The sequence below is a fragment of the Chanodichthys erythropterus genome, chromosome 16 (assembly GCF_024489055.1).
Source record: "Chanodichthys erythropterus isolate Z2021 chromosome 16, ASM2448905v1, whole genome shotgun sequence".
Lineage (NCBI taxonomy): Eukaryota > Metazoa > Chordata > Actinopteri > Cypriniformes > Xenocyprididae > Chanodichthys > Chanodichthys erythropterus.
The window spans coordinates 45,203,796-45,223,551 of NC_090236.1; the positions used below are offsets into that span (position 1 = coordinate 45,203,796).

The 19,756-nt window shown below is 48.7% G+C and overlaps 1 protein-coding gene across 1 annotated transcript in view; it reads left to right on the forward strand.

Annotated features, from left to right (window-relative positions):
- snap47 (synaptosome associated protein 47) overlaps positions 1-19,290 on the forward strand; it is a 129,312-nt gene extending 110,022 nt beyond the window's left edge. Inside the window, 2 exon segments of the mRNA XM_067363646.1 lie at positions 17,485-17,763; positions 18,935-19,290. Coding sequence (XP_067219747.1) covers positions 17,485-17,763; positions 18,935-19,033 — 378 coding nt within the window. The 3' untranslated portion in view covers positions 19,034-19,290.
- Positions 19,291-19,756: the final 466 nt, after the last annotated feature.

A 19,756-nucleotide genomic window follows, 5' to 3' on the forward strand; every position in this document is an offset into this window, starting at 1 on the left:
ATTCCACATCCGAGCACGGGCTTCACTCCAAGCAACGAGCACGGCTCACACATCGACTGTCAGCATACTCTCTCTCTCTCACCCGCTCCTGCTTCTCCTGGCATTTTATCCTGTCTCCACGCCAATTACTGGAACGAGAAACAGGTGTTTGTGATTTGCATTCAACCTGTTCAATCACCGCGCTTCCCCAGACGCTCCCTCCTGTTGCAGACCCCGCTAAACCACGCCCCCCTCGCCACATACCCCCACCGCCCGACTCAGGCCGGGGAGCTGGCATTGGATACTTGTCAAATTTCGACACTGCATTCACCTTGCGATAATCCACACAGAATCGCACTGAGCCGTCCGTTTTGGGAACCAAAACTATTGGGCTTGCCCAGTTACTGCTGGATTCCTCTATTACCCCCATTTCAAGCATCGCCTCTAATTCTGCCTGAACCACTTTTTTTTTGTGTTCAGGTAACCTATACGGCCGGCTGCGAATCACCACGCCCGGCTCTGTCTCGATGTGGTGCTGAATGAGGTCAGTACAGCCCGGTAGGGGAGAGAACACGTCGGCAAACTCCGCCTGTAATTTGGAAACATCAGTGAGCTGTGAGGGCGAAAGGTGATCTCCCCCCGGGGCCAGAGCGAGGGATTGTTTTTTTACATTCGCCTCTGGCCCGAGATCATCCTCTCCGCTAATCACCGTCGCCAGCATCACTGACTCCGCCTCACTCCACTTTTTCAGGAGGTTGAGGTGATAAATTTGACGTGCCCCTGTCCTATCGGACCGTATTACTTCATAATCGAGATCACCAACTCGCCGTGTGACCTCAAATGGTCCTTGCCACTTCGCCAGTAATTTTGAGCTTGACGTGGGGAGTAATACGAGTACTTTCTCTCCCGTTGCAAATTACGCAGATTAGTTCCCCCGTCATACAACCGGCACTGTCTGTCCTGGGCTTGTAACAAATTCTCCATAGATAGCCGCCCCAAAGTGTGGAGTTTTGTTCTCAAGTCCAGCACATACTGAATTTCATTTTTCGATTGAGATGGTCCGTCCTCCCAAGACTCTCTTAGGACATCCAACACCCCGCGGGGGTGGCGCCCAAAGAGAAGCTCGAAGGGGGAAAACCCCATGGAGGCTTGCGGGACCTCTCGCACAGCGAACAACAGGGGTTCCAACCATTTATCCCAATTTTTGGCGTCTTCTTGAACGAACTTACGAATCATGGATTTAAGCGTGCGATTAAAACGTTCGACCAACCCGTCCGTTTGTGGGTGAAAGACGCTGGTTCGAATCGATTTAATGCCCAAAAATTTGTACAGTTCGCGTAGCGTACGTGACATAAACGCCGTGCCTTGATCAGTGAGGATTTCTTTTGGAATCCCCACTCGGGAGATTAAACTGAGAAGGGAAACTAGGTCGTTGGTGGTAAAAACCCCATTCATTTAAGTTGCCACTGTATGTCTAGTCAGTCGGATGGAGCGCTGCAACAAATGGACGCCCATTTCCTTCTTAAGTGAGCGACCAAGTGTACGTTTTGCCCCTTACCTCTGGCATAGTACGAAAGGTGACGTTTAGGACTTTGGTGGGAAGCCTTGGCCGAATGGGGACGTTTCGGACTTTGGTGGCGAGAGTTAGGCCGAAACTGGACGCTTAGGACTTTGGTGGAAAAAATCTAGGCCGAAAGGGAACGTTTAGGACTTTGGTGGAAAAACTTAGGCCGAAAGGGGACGTTTAGGACTTTGGTGGAAAAAAATCTAGGCCGAAAGGGGACGTTTAGGACGTCCATGGGAAAACTTAGGCCGAAAGGGGACATTTAGGAGTTTGGTGGAAAAAATCTAGGCCGAAAGGGGACGTTTAGGAAGTCCGTGGAACCACTTAGGCCGAAAGGGGACGTTTAGGACGTCCGTGGAGAAGCGCTCCACCCCGTGGCCGCAACCGGTACCGCGTCCGGGAGCCAGGATTTTCGGACCCCCGCCCCGGGGCCCCCCTCGGGCCGAGAGACGAGGCCCCCAAAAAATCCCTGGGGGGCGGCGCGCACTTCCCACGAATGGCCGTCCGCGGCCTGCAAAACAGGCCGTTCGCGTACGCTCCCACGGAACGCCGTACTCTTAGGGGAGTAAGGGAGCGGTGGTGAAGGCTTCTTTGAGCTGGTTGAAGGCGTTGGTGGCTGCCGGGGTCCAGGACAGAGACTTGGGCTGGTTGCGGAGTAAATTGGTGAGTGGATGGGCGATGGAGCTGTAGCCTTTGATGAAACGTCTATAGAAATTTGAGAAACCGAGGAAACGCTGGAGTTCTTTTATGGTGGTGGGTTCTGGCCAGTTGGTTATGGATTCCACCTTCCTCTCGTCCAATCAGATGCCACTGTGGTCGATGTTATATCCCAGGAATGAAATGGACGGTTGATGGAAAGTGCACTTTTCGGCCTTGAGGAACAGATGGTACTGACGAAGGCGGGTGAGGACCTCCGCAACGTGTTGGCGATGTTCGGCCTGGCTCCGGGAGTAGATGAGAATGTCGTCAATGTAGACCAGGACAAACTGGTGGAGAAACTCCCGGAGCACCTCTTGAATGAAGTCCTGGAATACGGAGGGGGCGTTGACTAGTCCATACGGCATGACCAAGTACTCGTAGGGGCCAGTAGGGGTGATGAAGGCGGTCTTCCACTCATCCCCTCACGTATCCGGATGAGGTTGTACGCGCTGCGGAGGTCCAACTTCGTGAATACAGTGGCACCACGGAGATGTTCTAGGGCCGCTGGGACGAGAGGAAGGGGATAACGGAACTTAACAGTTATCTTGTTGAGTGCACGGTAGTCAATACAGGGCTGCAAGCCTCTGTCCTTTTTAGCCACAAAGAAGAAACTGGAAGCAGCAGGGGAAGTAGACGGCCTGATATAACCTTGGGCGAGGGCTTCCTTGATGTAATCCTCCATAGCCTTCTCCTCCAGGATGGAAAGAGGGTAGATCTTTCCCTTAGGCACTGGTTCACCCGGAAGCAGGTCGATGGCACAATCCCATGGCCGGTGTGGAGGCAGCTTGGAAGCCCGCTGAGGGCAAAATACGTCGCTGAAGGGGGCGTAACACTCGGGGATCTCAACAGAACGTTGTTCAATAGGACTTTCGATGGACGTGGCGCAGAGAGAGAGATCAGGTGAAGAGGCTGGTGGCACTGGCAGATCCGTCAGACAGTGAGTGAAGCAAGTGTCGCCCCACTTCAGGACTTCGCCGTTTTCCAGGAGATGGTGGGATTGTGCTGCTCCAACCAGGGGCGCCCCAGAACCACGTCAGCGGTGGAGTCCTCCAGAACCAGCAGATGAGCCTCCTCCTGATGTAGAAGTCCAACTTGTATGGTCACTGGACCTGTCACGGTGCGGACGCGCTTACGGCTCAGGGGTCGGCCGGTTATGGAGCAGATCTTGTAGATGGTCGGAGTCTGAGAGGTCTTGATACGTAGTTGGCGACAGAGGGCACCAGAGATGAAGTTGCCGGTGGACGCCGAGTCGAAGAGCGCGATCACTGTAAGGGAGACATTGGCGGCAGTAAGATTGACGGCAGTAGTGAGTGGTTTCATTTTGCGAGTAGCAGGAATAATGGCACTCACCAGGGGTCGCAGCGGTCGTGTGGGGCATGCTGCAATCACATGCCCCGGTTCACCAGAGTAGAGACAGAGACGAAGGGTGAGACGGCGGCGGCACTCTTCATAGGACAGACGAGAGTTTTCTACATCCATGGGTTCTTGAGCTGGTTCTGGAGTGCTGATGGGTTCGGATCGGCAGAGTGGCACGGTGGAGAAGGACTGGTCCTGGTGCTCTTGGAAGCACGCCTGCATGCGAGTGGCACAGCGGATGGAGAGCTGGATGAATTTTTCTAAGCCGATGTTGTCCTCGCATGCAGCGAGTTGCAGCCGCACCCGAGGTTCCAATCCTTGCCGATAGTTCGTTATCAGGGCTTGTTCATTCCATCCGCTGATTGCTGCAAGCGTTCTGAATTGCAAAGCATAATCATAAATGGACATGGATCCTTGTCTCAAATTATAGAGTTTCTCACCAGCTGAAGAGTCTGTGATAGGTTTCCCGAACACCTCCCGGAAGTGGGAAATAAACGACGAGTAGGATTGGGTTACCGCGCCCTGCTGGGACCAGATGGAATCGGCCCACTTCAATGCTTTGCCGCTGAGCTGAGAGATGATGAACGCTATTTTGGAGGTGTCACTCGGGTACAGGTGCGGCTGCATCTCCAGGACCAGTGTGCATTGCAGCAGGAAACCGCTGCAATCCTCCGCCGATCCTGAGTAGGGCGCCGGTTTGGCCATGGGACAGGCGTACGGCGGCAGTGGAGGAGTGTTGACGTGAGCTGTGGGGTTAGCTGGTGCTGGTGCAGGTGAAGGTTGAAGAACTGGAGATGGTGGCGGTTGATGGATGGTAAGTGTGTGCCGGAGCGCATCCACCAAATCTTGAAAGGGGTCGGGTTGGCTCATCCTGGGTCTACGGTGTTGGTCCGGTCTTCTGTTACAGTAGACTGAGGACAGACACAGATGTAACGTATAACAGTAGCTTTATTTGACCACAGGTGAGCAGGGTGAATGAAACGGGTAAGAGAACTGGTAGTAGTTTGACTTGAGCAGATAATACGAGGGATAGTTACTGTCCTTATCTTTGCAGGGAGATACACGCTGGAGCTTGGAGATCGCTGGAGAACATGGAAGCTGACGGGAACACACTCACGGAGCAGACAAAGCACACAATGGGTATGAGAAGAGGAGTCCTTGAGGTAAGCATATACCTGAAGGGTATGCAAACGAGACCGGACGTGGAGTGCTGTGTGCGTGAGTGTTTTATAGTACTGTTGATGAGGAGAGTGATGAGGTGCAGGTGGCGGTGATCAGTACTCTGGAGAAGGTGCGCGCTGTGATTGGGTGACGTTGGAACCTGACGTGTCTGTGACAACAAGTTGTAATGTTTTTGAAAAAAAAAAAAAATTGTATATAAACATCTTTATTAAACATCTTTAGCATTACTGTTTCAAATAACACTGTATTAGCATGAATCTGAAGAGCTGAATGAACACCCATAAACCAAAGCGCTTTGTTAGGTGGTTTTAGCTCAACGGGATGCAACTTATATATGATAAAGTAGATATTTATACAAAAAAATTACAACTTATACCTGCACAAAATCATGCACAGATGTACATGAATTAAGTCACAAAGTGTGAACTCCTGTTCTGGATACGCTCCCCACAACAACACACTAAAAAAACGGCAACTAATCCAAAATAATTCACAGCGTTTTATTACAGTTGTTACAGTTATGTACAGTTGCTGTTTGAGTGCGCATGCTGAAGAGATGATCACCGGTAGGCCTACAATGAAGCGCTTTCCTGCCACGTTCATTAACTCAACCAAATGCATCCTATATGAGTTTAATCAGATATATATATATATATATACAAAATAAAAAAATACAACTTATAATTCCACAAAAGGCTGTGAATGCACAAGTAAACTGACTGTGCTAGTCATAAAGGTGTAACTCCGCAGATGCGCTCTTCGTGTAACAACGCTCTGATTTCACAGATTTGTGATTCACCTTAACTGTATCTTCCTTCAAGCAGTTCAGTACTATCATGGAGAACAACGCACATCATATAATCCATTATTTATCAGTGTTAAAATATCAGCCTAGTTCGGACTGAGAATGATAACATTAAAAAGAGCATTTATCGGCCAGTAAGATATGGTGGCTGATATATCATGAATCCCTGATTGGTTATGGCAGTATATTTATAGAGTTTTAACTATATGCATGATTTCAATGTTAACTTATGTCTGTAAGGAACCCATAGCTGGAGACGGAGTTGAATCCATAATGCAGAGGTTGTTTATTGACAAAACCAAACTTAGAATGAACAATACAAGACGGCAGGCAAAAGACGTAGTCAAAGTCCAGGCAAGGTTCAAAAACACAGCAAGGCAAGCAGACAACTGGCCAAATCCAAAACAGTAGACAAAAGGGTAAATCCAAAAACAGGCTAAATGGTCAAAACACGTGGAATAGACAGAGATAAGATTAGAGGCTTGGTAAGGCAGAGTGTGGCGAGGGGGGCGTGGTTTAGCGGGGTCTGCAACAGGAGGGAGCGTCTGGGGAAGCGCGGTGATTGAACGGGTTGAATGCAAATCACGAACACCTGTTTCTCGTTCCAGTAATTGGCATGGAGACAGGATAAAACGGCAGGAGAAGCAGGAGCGGGTGAGAGAGAGAGAGTCTGCTGACAGTCGATGTGTGAGCCGTGCTCGTTGCTTGGAGTGAAGCCCGTCCTCGAATGTGGAATTATTGAGTGTGCGTTGCACCGTCCTTTTGTTTGTTTTGTTTGATATTTTCTCTGGTGAGAATAAAAAGACTGTCAGCAGCCAAAGCCGATCCCTGTCCTCTTCCTTCCCACTACACAAGAACCTTACCACACTGGTGCCGAAACCCGGGAGGGAAGACGGAAGCCGCCGCCATGCAGGCATCCCCTGCCGCTGGAAAGCTGTTTGCGGACATCATCGCATCCCTCGCGGTCCTTCATCAAGAACAACATCGGGCCCTGCTGGATCTCCGTAATGACCAGGAGCGCCGCTTCGAGGCGATCATCCAGGGCCAGCAGGAGGACCGCGAGAGGTTCCGGAGCTGGATAGACCGGGAGGTTCCCACGGAGACCAGCGCGGCAGCTGCTGGCTCCTTCCAGCTGCCACTGCAGAAGATGGGCCCGCAAGATGACCCGGAAGCCTTCCTGGACCTATTTGAGAAGTCTGCTGAGGTGTCAGGTTGGCCCCAGGACCAGTGGCCCATGCGGCTCGTCCCGCTGCTTTCGGGCGAGTCGCAGGTGGCAGCACAGCAGCTGCCCATCCAGAACATCCTGGTCTTCAACGACCTCAAGAGGGCCATCCTACAGCGGGTCGGCCGCTCCCCCGAGCAGCATCGTCAGCGGTTCCGGTCTTTGGAGCTGGGGGAGGCGAGCCGGCCCTTCGTGTTGGCCCAACAGCTCCGGGACTCGTGCCGCAAATGGCTGATGGCCGACGGAGGCGACGTGGAGCAGATGATCGATCGCGTGGTGCTGGAACAGTTCACCACTCGGCTCCCGAAGAAGGTCCAGTGCCACCGGCCCACGTCGCTGGATTCGGCCATCCAATTGGCGGAGGACCACTTGGTGGCGTGCCCAGGGGTCGGCAAACCCCTGCCATCTGTCTCTCTCTCTCCCTCTCTTCCTCCTCTCTCTCTCTCCAGACCTATCCCTTTACCTAGGTCCCGTCCGCCCGGCCCGCCTCGTGTTCCGCCCCGGGGGCGGGGTGGAACGGATTATCGGCCGTTCGTGGCGCGAAGAGCCCCGCCCAGGGGGGCGGGACTGGCCACCGCCGGGCTGGACCCCGCGCCTGCTTCTCCCCTCTCTCCACGCCAATCATCCGGCCCGTTCTCCGCCACTGGAGCGGCGGGCAGGTCTGGGCCGGCCTGTTGGCGTTGTGGGGACCCGGATCACTTCATAGACCGGTGTCCAGTGATGGAGGTGGGGACATTGATCCGGGTCCCGGACGACCTGCAGGTTGCCCCCGGTCAAGCTGGTCAGTACCAGATACGAGTGAGTATCAAGGGGGGTACATATCAGGCTTTGGTGGACTCAGGTTGTAACCAAACTTCCGTGCATCAAAGCCTGATTTCATCCGGGCATTGGATACAGGCCGCATGGTTAGGGTACGGTGTGTGCACGGGGATATTGCGAGTTATCCGTTGGTGTCAGTCAGGATTCTATTTAGGGGTCAAAAGCATAGTGTGGAGGTGGCAGTTAATCCGCACCTCCGGCACCCGATAATTTTGGGGACGAATTGGCCCGCATTTAATAAATTATTGGAACATTTATGTTCGGGTGCCTCTTGGAGTAGATGTTCACGAGGAAAGGAAGTGCGAGTGCAGGCGGGGGAGACTGATCGGGGACCAGTGATGACTGCCTCAGGGGAACAGAGCGGAATCGGGAGACTGATTCTCTCGGACCGTGATGATTTCCCCCTGGAGCAGTCTCACGATGACACGCTGAAAAATGCGTTTGAGAGGGTCAGCACGATCGACGGTCAGCCTCTCCAGCCTGGACGACCACTGCCATTTTGCGATTATTAAAGATAGGTTGTATCGAGTGACCCAAGACACTCAATCAAAAGAAGATACAACCCAGTTGTTAGTACCAAAGAGCCGCAGGGAAATGCTTTTCCATGCGGCTCACTCTAACCCAATGGCTGGACACTTAGGACAAACAGCGACACTAAATCGCCTCATGACCCGATTCTTTTGGCCGGGCATTCACGAGAACGTGCGCAGGTGGTGCGCGTCTTGTCGTGAATGTCAGCTGGTAAATCCTCCGGCCACTCCAAAAGTGCCTTTGCGCCCCCTTCCATTAATGCAGGTCCCCTTCGAACGAATTGGCATTAGAGCGATCAACGAGAGGGCATCGTTTTGCATTAGTCATTGTGGATTATGCAACACGATATCCAGAAGCAGTGGCTCTCCGCAACATTTCCGCTAAGAGTGTTGCGGACGCCCTCTTCTGCCTTAGGGAAGCACGCTTACTCGGGGGTGTCGGAACAGCCTATTTGGCACTCCGTGGACAGTCATTCGTGGACACTCCGCACCGCCCCCTAGCGTCTGCAATCTGTACAGGAAAGTCCTATCTGTCCACTTTTGGCCTACTTTGCACTCCGTGTACGGCCGTTCGTGGACACTCGATGTCGCCCCCTAGCGTTGGCGCCCCGTACAGGAATGTCCTATCTGTCCCCTTTCGGCCTATGCCAGGGGTAAGGGGGAAAATGTACACTTGGCCGCTCACTTAAGAAGGAAATGGGCGTCCATTTGTTGCAGCGCTCCCTCCGACTGACTAGAAGTACAGTGGCAACTTAAATGAATGGGGTTTTTCCCACCAACGACCTAAATTCCCTTCACTCAGACAGATCATCCCTCAGATCAGGTCTGAGGACTGGTTTGTAGCGATAGATCTGAAAGACGCATACTTTCATGTATCCATCCATCCTTCACAAAGGAAGTTCCTCAGGTTTGCTTTCGGGGGAGAAGCTTACCAATACAGGGTTCTTCCGTTCGGCCTATCCCTCTCACCCCGCACGTTCACGAAGTGCGTGGATGCAGCGCTGGCTCTGCTGAGACTCCAGGGCATCCGCGTGCTGAACTATATCGACGATTGGTTGATATTAGCTCAAACAGAACAACTGGCAGTTCAACATCGAAATGTTGTTCTGTCGCACATGAAGAGGCTTGGGCTGAGGCTCAACGCCAAAAAGAGTGTGCTGGTCCCAAGTCAGGTTGCAAACTACTTAGGTGTAATCTGGGATTCCACCACGATGCAGGCACAGTTGTCCCCTGCTCGTGTGAGTTCCATTCTCAGGGCCGTGAAAGGGGTGAAGTTAGGCCAGTCACTCACTGTAAAACAGTTTCAGAGACTAGTGGGTCTGATAGCAGCTGCGTCCAACGTTATTACCTTTGGCCTCCTGCACATGAGACCCCTACAGTGGTGGCTCAGGACCAAGGGGTTTTCCCCGAGGGGAAATCCTTTTCGCATGATCAAAGTCACTCGGCGATGCCTTCGTGCTCTGGTCATGTGGAAAAAGCCTTGGTTCCTAACCCAGGGACCCATGCTGGGGACTTCTGGTCTTCGCGTAATGCTTACGACAGATGCTTCCCTCACGGGCTGGGGAGCTGTCATTAGTGGCCGCTCAGCTCAGGGTCTGTGGGAGGACCATCAGTGCTCCTGGCACATAAATCGGCTGGAGATGATGGCGGTGTTTCTTGCATTAAAACACTTCCTCCCCGACCTGAGAGACCATCATGTGCTGGTCCGTACGGACAACACTGCGGTGGTCTTGTACATCAACCATCAGGGGGGTTTATGGTCTCGCCTATTATCCAAGCTGGCCAGTCGCATCTTACATCCCGGGGCGGTTGAATGTGGGAGCGGACGCCCTGTCGAGGCAGGGCACGAGACCGGGGGAATGGAAACTCCACACCGAGGTGATGGAGTTGATATGGAAAACGTTCGGTCGAGCTCAAGTCAATCTATTTGCCACAGAGGAGTCAGCTCAGTGCCCTCTGTGGTACTCACTTCAGCACCCAGCACCTCTAGGGCTGGATGCCATGCTACAGACGTGGCAGAGGCTACGTCTGTATGCATTCCCCCCAGTCTCAATGCTCCCTGGAGTTCTGGAGAAGGTTCGCCAGGAGAAGGTCAACCTAATATTGGTGGCCCCTTACTGGCCGACCAGGATATGGTTTTCTGACATGATGTCTCTACTTCACGGCTCTCCCTTACAGCTTCCCCTCAGGCAGGATCTCCTGTCTCAATCGGGCGGCACGATTCTCCATCCCCGCCCAGAAATGTGGAAACTGTGGGCCTGGCCCCTGAGGGGGCAAGGCTCATAGGAACTGGTCTACCAACCGAGGTTGTGGAGACCATCCTTCACTCCAGAGCTCCCTCCACAAGGTAGTTGTACTTATACAAATGGAAATTGTTCTCTGTGTGGTGTGAACAGCATTATCTGGACCCGGTCCATTCTTCAGTCTCAGACGTGCTTTGGTTCCTTCAGGAAAAGTTCTCGGAAGGTTTAACCCCTTCCATGCTGAAAGTATATGTGGCCGCTATTTCGGCTCATCATATCCCTGTAGGGGGCTCCTCGCTGGGTCGAGACCCCCTAGTAATACGCTTCCTCCGTGGTGCACTCAGGTTGAGACCTGTGGTGCGCATAAAGATCCCGACCTGGGACCTCGCTATTGTGCTCCAAGGGCTGGCTGAGGCTCCCTTCGAGCCAATAGAGGAGGTGTCAGACAAGTTCTTGACACTTAAAACCATCTTTCTCTTGGCCGTCTCTTCTCTGAAGAGAATTGGTGATTTACAAGCGCTGTCAGTCGCTCCATCTTGTCTTGAGTTTGCGCCTGGTATGGTGAAAGCCTTTCTGCACACCAGGCCGGGCTATGTTCCAAAGGTTCCGGCGAGGGTCCCAGGTCCCATTGTACTTGAGGCTTTCTGCCCACCTCCTTTTGCAAATTTGGATCAGGAAAGGAAGAATCTGCTTTGCCCTGTAAGAGCATTAGATGCGTACGTTCACAGAGCTGCCCTGTGGAGAAAAACAGAACAATTGTTTGTATGTTATGGGTCCCCTAAAAAGGGGGGCCCAGCATCTAAACAGCGGGTGAGCAAGTGGGTGGTCGAGGCCATCTCACTTGCGTATGAGACGGTGGGGCGCCCATGTCCTCTGATGGTGCGGGCTCACTCCACAAGAGGTATGGCCGTGTCCAGAGCTCTCCTATCTGGTGTCTCTATGGACGACATTTGTGGTGCGGCTGGATGGTCATCCCAGCACACCTTTATCAGATTTTACAATCTTCACATTAACATCACTCCGGGGGCCAGGGTGCTACAAGATAGCAGCCAGGCACTTGGAGATACGGCGTAGTTGGGATTGCGTTCCCATCACGTCATCCGACGTAGCGTCGATAGTTCCCACGAAAGGGAACGTCTCGGGTTACGAGTGTAACCCTTGTTCCCTGAATACGGGAACGAGATGCTACGTCACGTGGCCGTATCTCCTGCATACCTGGTGCGCTTGCTTCAGACAACCTACAGAAGCTGGCGTGCTTTGTGTTCAGGTGTGCTTTATAGCTTCCCTATCCATGACATCACCCGCTTCTGACGTCACGTCTTTTCATTGGTTGGATACAGAGGTGCTTCACGAACACAAAATACATAAGGTTCCCATCACGTCATCCGACGTAGAGTCTCGTTCCCTTACTCAGGGAACAAGGGTTACACTCGTAACCCGAGACGTTTTTGCATGCAACACAGTGCAACAAACACTGGTAGTGTTCTCTCTTTGCAGCGAAACGGAATAACTTACTGAAATGTAATGCACATGTTATGTGTTATCTCTTCAATGGATAAAGGATGAGTTAGCTCATTCATCGCAAAACAACAAGTTATGTATCTCTCCAATGCATGAGCAATACGTTAGTTCTTGAATAAAGATGCAAGGAAACAGCGCATAAACGTATTTGTTGCGTTAACTATGGCAATACAAAATGGAATAACTTACTGCAATGCAATGCACGTTATGTTTATGCAATGCAGTGTAACAAGCACCTTTCATGTGTTATAGCTTCACTGCACAACTGATCAAGTTACTGCAATGCAATACACATTATTTGTTATCTCTTCAATGGATAATACGTTAGTTTCTTGTATAGAATGCAAGGAAACAGTGTTTACATTACATGTTACAATGCAAAAGCATAATAAGTTAACTATTGCAATGGAAAATGGAATAACTTACTGAAATGCAATGTACATACATTATATGTTTTTTTATGCATTGCAGTGGAACAGCATGTTGTATAAATTTCTTCTTTGCACAACATAAGTTAATTATTGTATGCAATGCACTGAAACAGTTCTTAATGCAACGGTATTTGTAGTTCATTTACTGTTCAATGCACAGAGTAAACAGTTATCTCTTCACTGCAAAACGGAATAACTTACTTAAATGCAATGCACATGTTATGTGTTATATCTCAATGCACAACGGATGAGTTAGTTCATTTATCGCAACACAACATATGTTATGTGTTATCTCTTCAATGCACAAGTTAGTTTGGAAAGGAGCAGAGACAAATGAGTGCTCAGAAATCAGCAATTTTGAAACAACTTCGAATCACTTCAAGAGGAATTTGGGATTTTTTGGGGGATTCTGATGGCCACGTGGCTTACGTGGGCTTGAACTGCTCGTTACACTCTTGACGTCATACATACACGGGTACGTGTAAATGAAAACTTTTCTGAAAATTGACATGTGTGCACGATGTTATTTTTGAAACCGGAGAGGTTGAAATGTCCGTTTATGAAAATAGCCGCCCATGTGTAAACGTAGCCCCAGTCTCAGGCACACTCTCACAAACAAGCTACAGGTGGTGGTGATTTGGCCTGAGGAGGAGTAAAGACACACACACACACATACACACCTACACACACACACACACACACACACACACACACACACACACACACACACACACACACACATGTTAGAGTCCTAGAGAACTGCTGAAATGCAGAAGTCCTAGAGACTGCAACTGGGAAAATACACTAAAATTTAACTGATGTACATAATGTTAATTATGATGTCACTGAGAGGCTTGTAACCAGGCCTTTTACTAAAATTACTTTTAAAAAAATCATTCAAAAAGCGATGAAGTGGCTCATGACTGATGTCTCTGTTTAAGGCTTAGTCTTATAAAACATATATTTTACCTAGCGACTTTGCAATCGCTGCACTTTTGTATGTTGTTCAGTGTCTCATAAGAGACTGAAAAAAATTAACAAACCAAAAATTCATCTTTGTGCTCTCCATCAGACCTGTGTTTGTATAGCCTTTCTTTTCATATCCTAATAGATTCTCAAAAGAATGCATTTGAAAACATCCCTAAAAGCAAGAAAATTGTGCCCAAGTCTACAGTGTAGTCACAAAAGTCTTTAAATTGAGCAATGATTTGACCCATGCTCTCAGTACTTGCAGTTCATTGAATGTTCTTACAATCAAAGTCTATAACTGGTTTCCAGTTTGGCTTGTTGCTGTGCACACAATGCACATGTCAGCACAGCTGTAGCTGCAGAACCAAATGCCTTCTAAAAGATCAGTGAGATGATAACAAATTACTGGACAAATTACTCAGCAAAGACCCTACTGAGACCAGCAAATAAAGTTATTTTTAATATATACTCTTTTAATATAATATAATTCATATTATGATGACATTATGAAATATATTATATTATAATGACCAGGAATTACCTTTAATCTCATGATGATTCACGCAATGGTTTGGAAGAAGAAAGAAGATTGGAGAAGAGCAGAAGGAATCAGGATGTAGCAAGATGGAACCAGAATGTAGACAGAAGTTGGGAGCACCATTAGTGCCGGAAGAATTGTTCTCACAGAACACATTGTTCTCACAGAACACACATTCTAGTTGTTTGTGCTACTACATGTGCACCTAGACTAGTTGAGTTTATTCTATAAACACATGACTGCTTTATTGTAAGTGATGCGTGACACACTTAGGTTTAAGGTTGTAGATGCTATGCAGTCTAGATCATGTGTCTTGTATAAGTTGGAATAACTGTAGTACTGAAATTGTACAGCTATTTCAAGTTTTATGTGTGTTTATGTTGAATTTGTTAAACCATGTACAGGAGCATAGAATTGCCACAAGGTTACAAGGTGGTTCACAATTGTTGTTAAACAAATTGTTAAGAAAGAAAAATGAAAGAAAAATCAAACTAATGAGAAAGAACTTCTTTATCTTTAGCACTTTTAAACATCCACTCACTTAAAAATAAATCACTTCTAGTCAACGACTTAATAACCACAAACAACCTAGATTTTATGCTTCTAAATGAAACATGGCTAGAAGATGGTTGCAGTGCAACATCCTCAATGAAACAGCCCCTCCTAACTTTACTTTTATGAGTGTCTGCAGAGGAGAGGTGGAGGTGTTAGGAGAGGTGGAGGTGTAGCTCCTCTATTTAAAGATGTCTATCAATGCAAGCAAGTGTCATTTGGTGATTACTTGTCTTTCGAATATTTGAGTATTGTGTTAAAAGGTGCTCCTCGTATTCTACTTATAGTTATTTACAGGCCTCCAAAATACTCTCCAGCCTTTGTTGAGGACTTTACAGAACTGTTATCAGCAATTTCCTCAGAGTTTGAATGTTTTGCTTTTACTGGGGACTTTAACATCCACATAGATAATGCAGAATCCAATATGGCAAAAGAAATCATAACCGTTTTGAATACTTTTGATCTGACTCAGCATGTACATGGACCCACACACAATCGTGGACACACTCTAGATTTAATTATCAGTACGGGTCTAAACATTTCATCCATTGTCATTAAGGATGTAGTGCTATTTGATAATTTCTGTATTTTCTTTGATATATTGACCTCTCCTACAGTTGAAGCTAGATCTGTCTCTGTCAAAAAGCGATGCTTAAATGAGAATACTAGTGTACTGTTTATGAAGGCTATATCTTTAACACCAAGCATCTCAAAAATATGGCAAGAATTAGATGCTTTGTCTCCAGTCAAGACTTAGAGAAACTTGTTCATGCTTTCATCATGTCACAGTCCCGCCAGGCTCATCCATCAACCAATCACAGCGCACTCCCTCACCAAAGTTCAAACCACACACACCTGCATCATCACGCAATCGCCACCAGATGCTTAAGCAGAGCGCTTACCTCACTTCACTGTCCAGTCTCGTTGGTTCAAGGACTCCTATTCCGATGCTCCTATTCATTGTGAATACTTACCCTTTCCACTCCAACGTGCTTCCCAGTATTTGTGCTTCGTATCTGTGTGTGTCTACCTACCATCTCTGTAAGTCTGCTCCATCATTTCGCTTCCTGCCATCAACGAGTAATTCATCTGCAAGAGAAAGGACAGTATCATTACTCCAGTTACACTAGGGGTGTGACGAGACAGGTATCTCACGAGACGAGATGAGACTCGAGATTGAGTTCACGAGACGAAACGAGACAAGATTTTTCCACACTATTTTTAAGAAATTCTCAATGGCGAAATACATGACTAGAAAAAATATTCTGCAGGTGTATTTGAAATGTTTTAACAAATCATCTCGTAATGAATGTCATTTCAGTTCTACTTTCTGAGTATGAATTATCATATGCAGTAAAAGACAACAATACTCAAGTACTGTAAAAGGTTTTGCTACTAACTCAACTGACTGACTTCTCTTCTGTATGATTTCAGTCCCTTTTGACCTCCTAACTGAACTCCTTTCCACAAACTGATCATAGAAATAAAAACAGTATAAATAAAAATGTTAACACTTTACAATAAGGTCTCATTTATTAACATTAATTAACTAACATCAACTAACAATGAGCAATATATTTGCTACAGTATTTATTAATCTTTGTTTATGTTAGTTAATAAAAATAGTCATTCATTGTTAGTTCATGATAGTTTACAGTGCATTAACTAATGTTAACAAATGAAACCTTTACTGTTTGTGCTTAATAAGATTAAGAGAAAACTGTTATTAATTTTTTATGGTAACACTTTACAATAAGTGCAACCAAAGTGCAAATAAGACCAATTTTTTCTTTGATACAGAGCTAAGAGATGGTTACAACTATGCTGCTCAGCCTAAAATATCTTTCATATTGAGAGATATTTGCATCCTTCAGGGAGCCGCTTTCAAAATGCGGGGATTGAAATCGCGTTTGAATGCACGCTCGCGTTTACTTTCACTTTTAGCGATCGCACGTAACTCTGAATATGAAGTGGTGGCAACCGTTATCAAACTGAATTAAATGTTTTTTATTTAAATACAAAGCAAAACGAAAGTGGAGGCGTAATGTAAACGAAGCGGTGGCATATTCTTTCCTAATCATCCTAACACTTTGTCATGGCAACAACATCGCGTGCCACGAGATCTCGTCACAGCCCTAAGTTACACTATTCAAAAGTACCAATTTACCAGTAACTTACCTGCTCATCTGTGTTCCCTTGCTGTTTGAAAATAAACACACTATATCTGCAAACCTGTTGTCTCCTACCCTTCTGTCCGTGACACATCACCAGCAGGGTGGTTTATTGTAATGGACTCCTCACTGGCCTTCCAAAAAAGACCATAAGACAGCTGCAGCTCATACAGAATGCTGCTGCCAGGATTCGAGCAGAACCAGAAAATATGAACACATCACACCAGTCCTCAGGTCCTTGCACTAGCTTCCAGTTGCATTTAGAATTGATTTTAAAGTACTGTTACTTGTTTATAAATCACTCAATGGCCTAGGACCTAGTAGAATATAAACCTAACAGATCACTCAGATCATCAGGATCAAGTCACTTAGAAATGCCAAGGGTTCACTCAAAGCAGGGAGAGTCTGCTGTAAATGGCCGCGGGACCAGTGGTCTATGAGGCTGGTCCCGCTCCTCTCAAGAGAAGCACAGGTGGCGGCACAGCAGCTCCCAGTCCAGAACCTACTGGTCTATGACGACCTATGGCGGGCCATCGTCCAGCGGGTTGGTCGGACCCCAGAGCAGCATCAACAGCGCTTCCGCTCCCTCGACCTGGGTGAGTCCGGCCGGCCCTTCATGATGGCCCAGCAGCTCCGGGACTCGTGCCGCAAATGGTTGCTGGCTGAGGGAAGCGACGTGGACCTGGTCATCGATCGCGTGGTGCTGGAGCAGTTCATCACTCGGCTCCCAAAAAAAACTGCCAAGTGGGTCCAGTGCCACCGCCCCACGTTGCTGGACTCAGCCATCCAATTGGCGGAGGACCACATGGTGGCGTGCAAAGGGGTCGGCGAGCCCCTTCCAGCTGCCTCTCTCTCTCCCTCTCTTTTGTCCCCCTCTCTCTCTAAACCTGTCCCTCTTCCTAGGTCTCGTCCGCCCGGCCCACCTCGTGTTCCGCCCCGAGGGGGGCGGGACTCCCTGCTGCCGGGACGGACCCCACTCCTGCTTCTCCCCTTTCTCCGCGCCATCCATTCAGCCCACTCTCTGCCACTGGAGCGGCAGGCAGGTCAGGGCCGGCCTGTTGGCGGTGTGGGGATCCGGATCATTTTGTGGATAAGTGTCCGGTTATGGAGGTCGGGACAGTGATCCGGGTCCCCGACGATCCACAGGCTGCCCCTGGTCAGGCTGGCGGGTACCAAATACCTGTGAGTATCAAGGGGGGTACCTATCAGGCTTTGGTGGACTTGGGCTGCAACCAAACCTCTGTCCATCAAAACCTGATTTCATCTGGGGCATTGGATACAGGCCGCATGGTTGGGGTTCGGTGCGTGCACGGGAGATCACCTCTCGCCTTCCCAGCTCACTGATTTATCCAAATTGCAAACAGAATTTGCAGATGTGTTCTCTCCCCTGCCGGGACGTACCAACCTCATTCAGCACCATGTCAAGACGGAGCCGGGCGTGGTTATTCGCAGCCGGCCGTATAGGTTACCTGAACACAAAAAAAAGGTAGTTCAGGACAAATTGGAGGCAATGCTGAAAATGGGAGTAATAAAAGAGTCCAGCAGTAACTGGGCGAGCCCAATAGTTTTGGTTCCCAAGACTGACGGCTCGGTTCGTTTCTGCGTGGACTATCGCAGGGTGAATGCAGTGTCGAAATTCGATGCGTATCCAATGCCGCGGGTGGACGAATTGCTTGACCGGCTAGGTGCGGCTCGATTTTATTCGACACTGGACTTAACGAAGGGTACTGGCAGATCCCCTTGTCGCCTTTATCCAAAGAAAAGACAGCTTTCACGATGCCGTTCGGATTACACCAATTTGTTACACTTCCGTTCAGGCTGTTCAGGGCACCGGCCACATTTCAGCGACTCATGGATAAAATTCTCCGGCCCCATGCTGCATATGCGGCTGCCTATCTGGATGATATTATTATCTATAGTAATGATTGGCAGCGGCATATGCAGCATGTGAGAGCCGTCCTGAGATCGCTGAGAGGGGCTGGGCTCACGGCCAACCCGAAGAAGTGTGAAATTGGGCGCGTGGAAGTAAGGTATCTGGGCTTCCACTTGGGGCATGGGCAGGTGCGTCCCCAAATTGACAAGACAGCAGTGATTGCGACCTGTCCGCGCCCCAAGACAAAAAAGGAGGTTAGACAGTTCCTCGGGCTGGCGGGATATTATAGAAGGTTTGTACCTAAGGTTTGTACCTTATTCGGCCCTCACCAGCTCGTTGACTGATCTAACTAAAAAGGATGCTCCAGATACGGTCCAGTGGACGGAGCCGTGCCAGCAGGCCTTCACCCAGGTAAAGGCTGCTCTATGTGGCGGGCCTTTGCTTCACTCTCCTGACTTTTCTCTCCCTTTTCTGTTGCAGACTGACGCGTCGGACAGAGGGCTGGGTGCTGTCCTATCCCAGGAGATAGAGGGTGAGGAGCGGCCGTGGTTCAGCGAGGTCTTCAACCGGAGAGAATAGCGGGAGACGCTTGGTAAGTGAGTGGGTTGAATACAAATCACGAACACCTGTTTCTCATTCCAGTGATTGGCGCGGAGACAGGATAAAACGCCGTGAGAAGCAGGAGTGTGTGAGAGAGAGGGGAACTGCTGACTGAGTCGTGTCGAGGTTCTGGAGTGAAGCCCTTGCGGATTGTTTATGCCAAACTTGGAGAGAAGCCCTTGTGGATGGTGTATACCAAACCTGGAGTGAAGCCCTTTGTGGATTGTTTATTTTTGTTGAAGCCTTTGAAAGTTAATAAAGTCTCAGTCAGCAGTTGTTCGCCGACCCTGTCCTCTTCCTTCCCCAACTACAAACTGAACTGTGTTACAGTGTATATCAAAAGTTATCAAAAAAAAGTTGAAATTTTGTTTCACGGTTGCTAAGGGGCGCCAAAATGTACGATGTGGGCGGAATCACAATGATTGGCCACTAGGTGGCACTATAACACGAAAAAAAAACATGAAAACGGCTATAACTATACAACTGTTAGTCCGATTGACTTGAAATTTGAGATGAGGTGTCTTGGTCCAAGGGGGCATGACGGTCTATGAGGACAATGGTGTATCTCAAAAAACATGGCCGCCATTGGCCAATGAAGTTTGAGCACCTATTAGACAAGGTGGCCGATCGGAACCAAACTCAGTGTGCATGATCGACTCATGGGCCTGGAGGTCTATAAGAATTTTGAAAGAAATCGGCCAC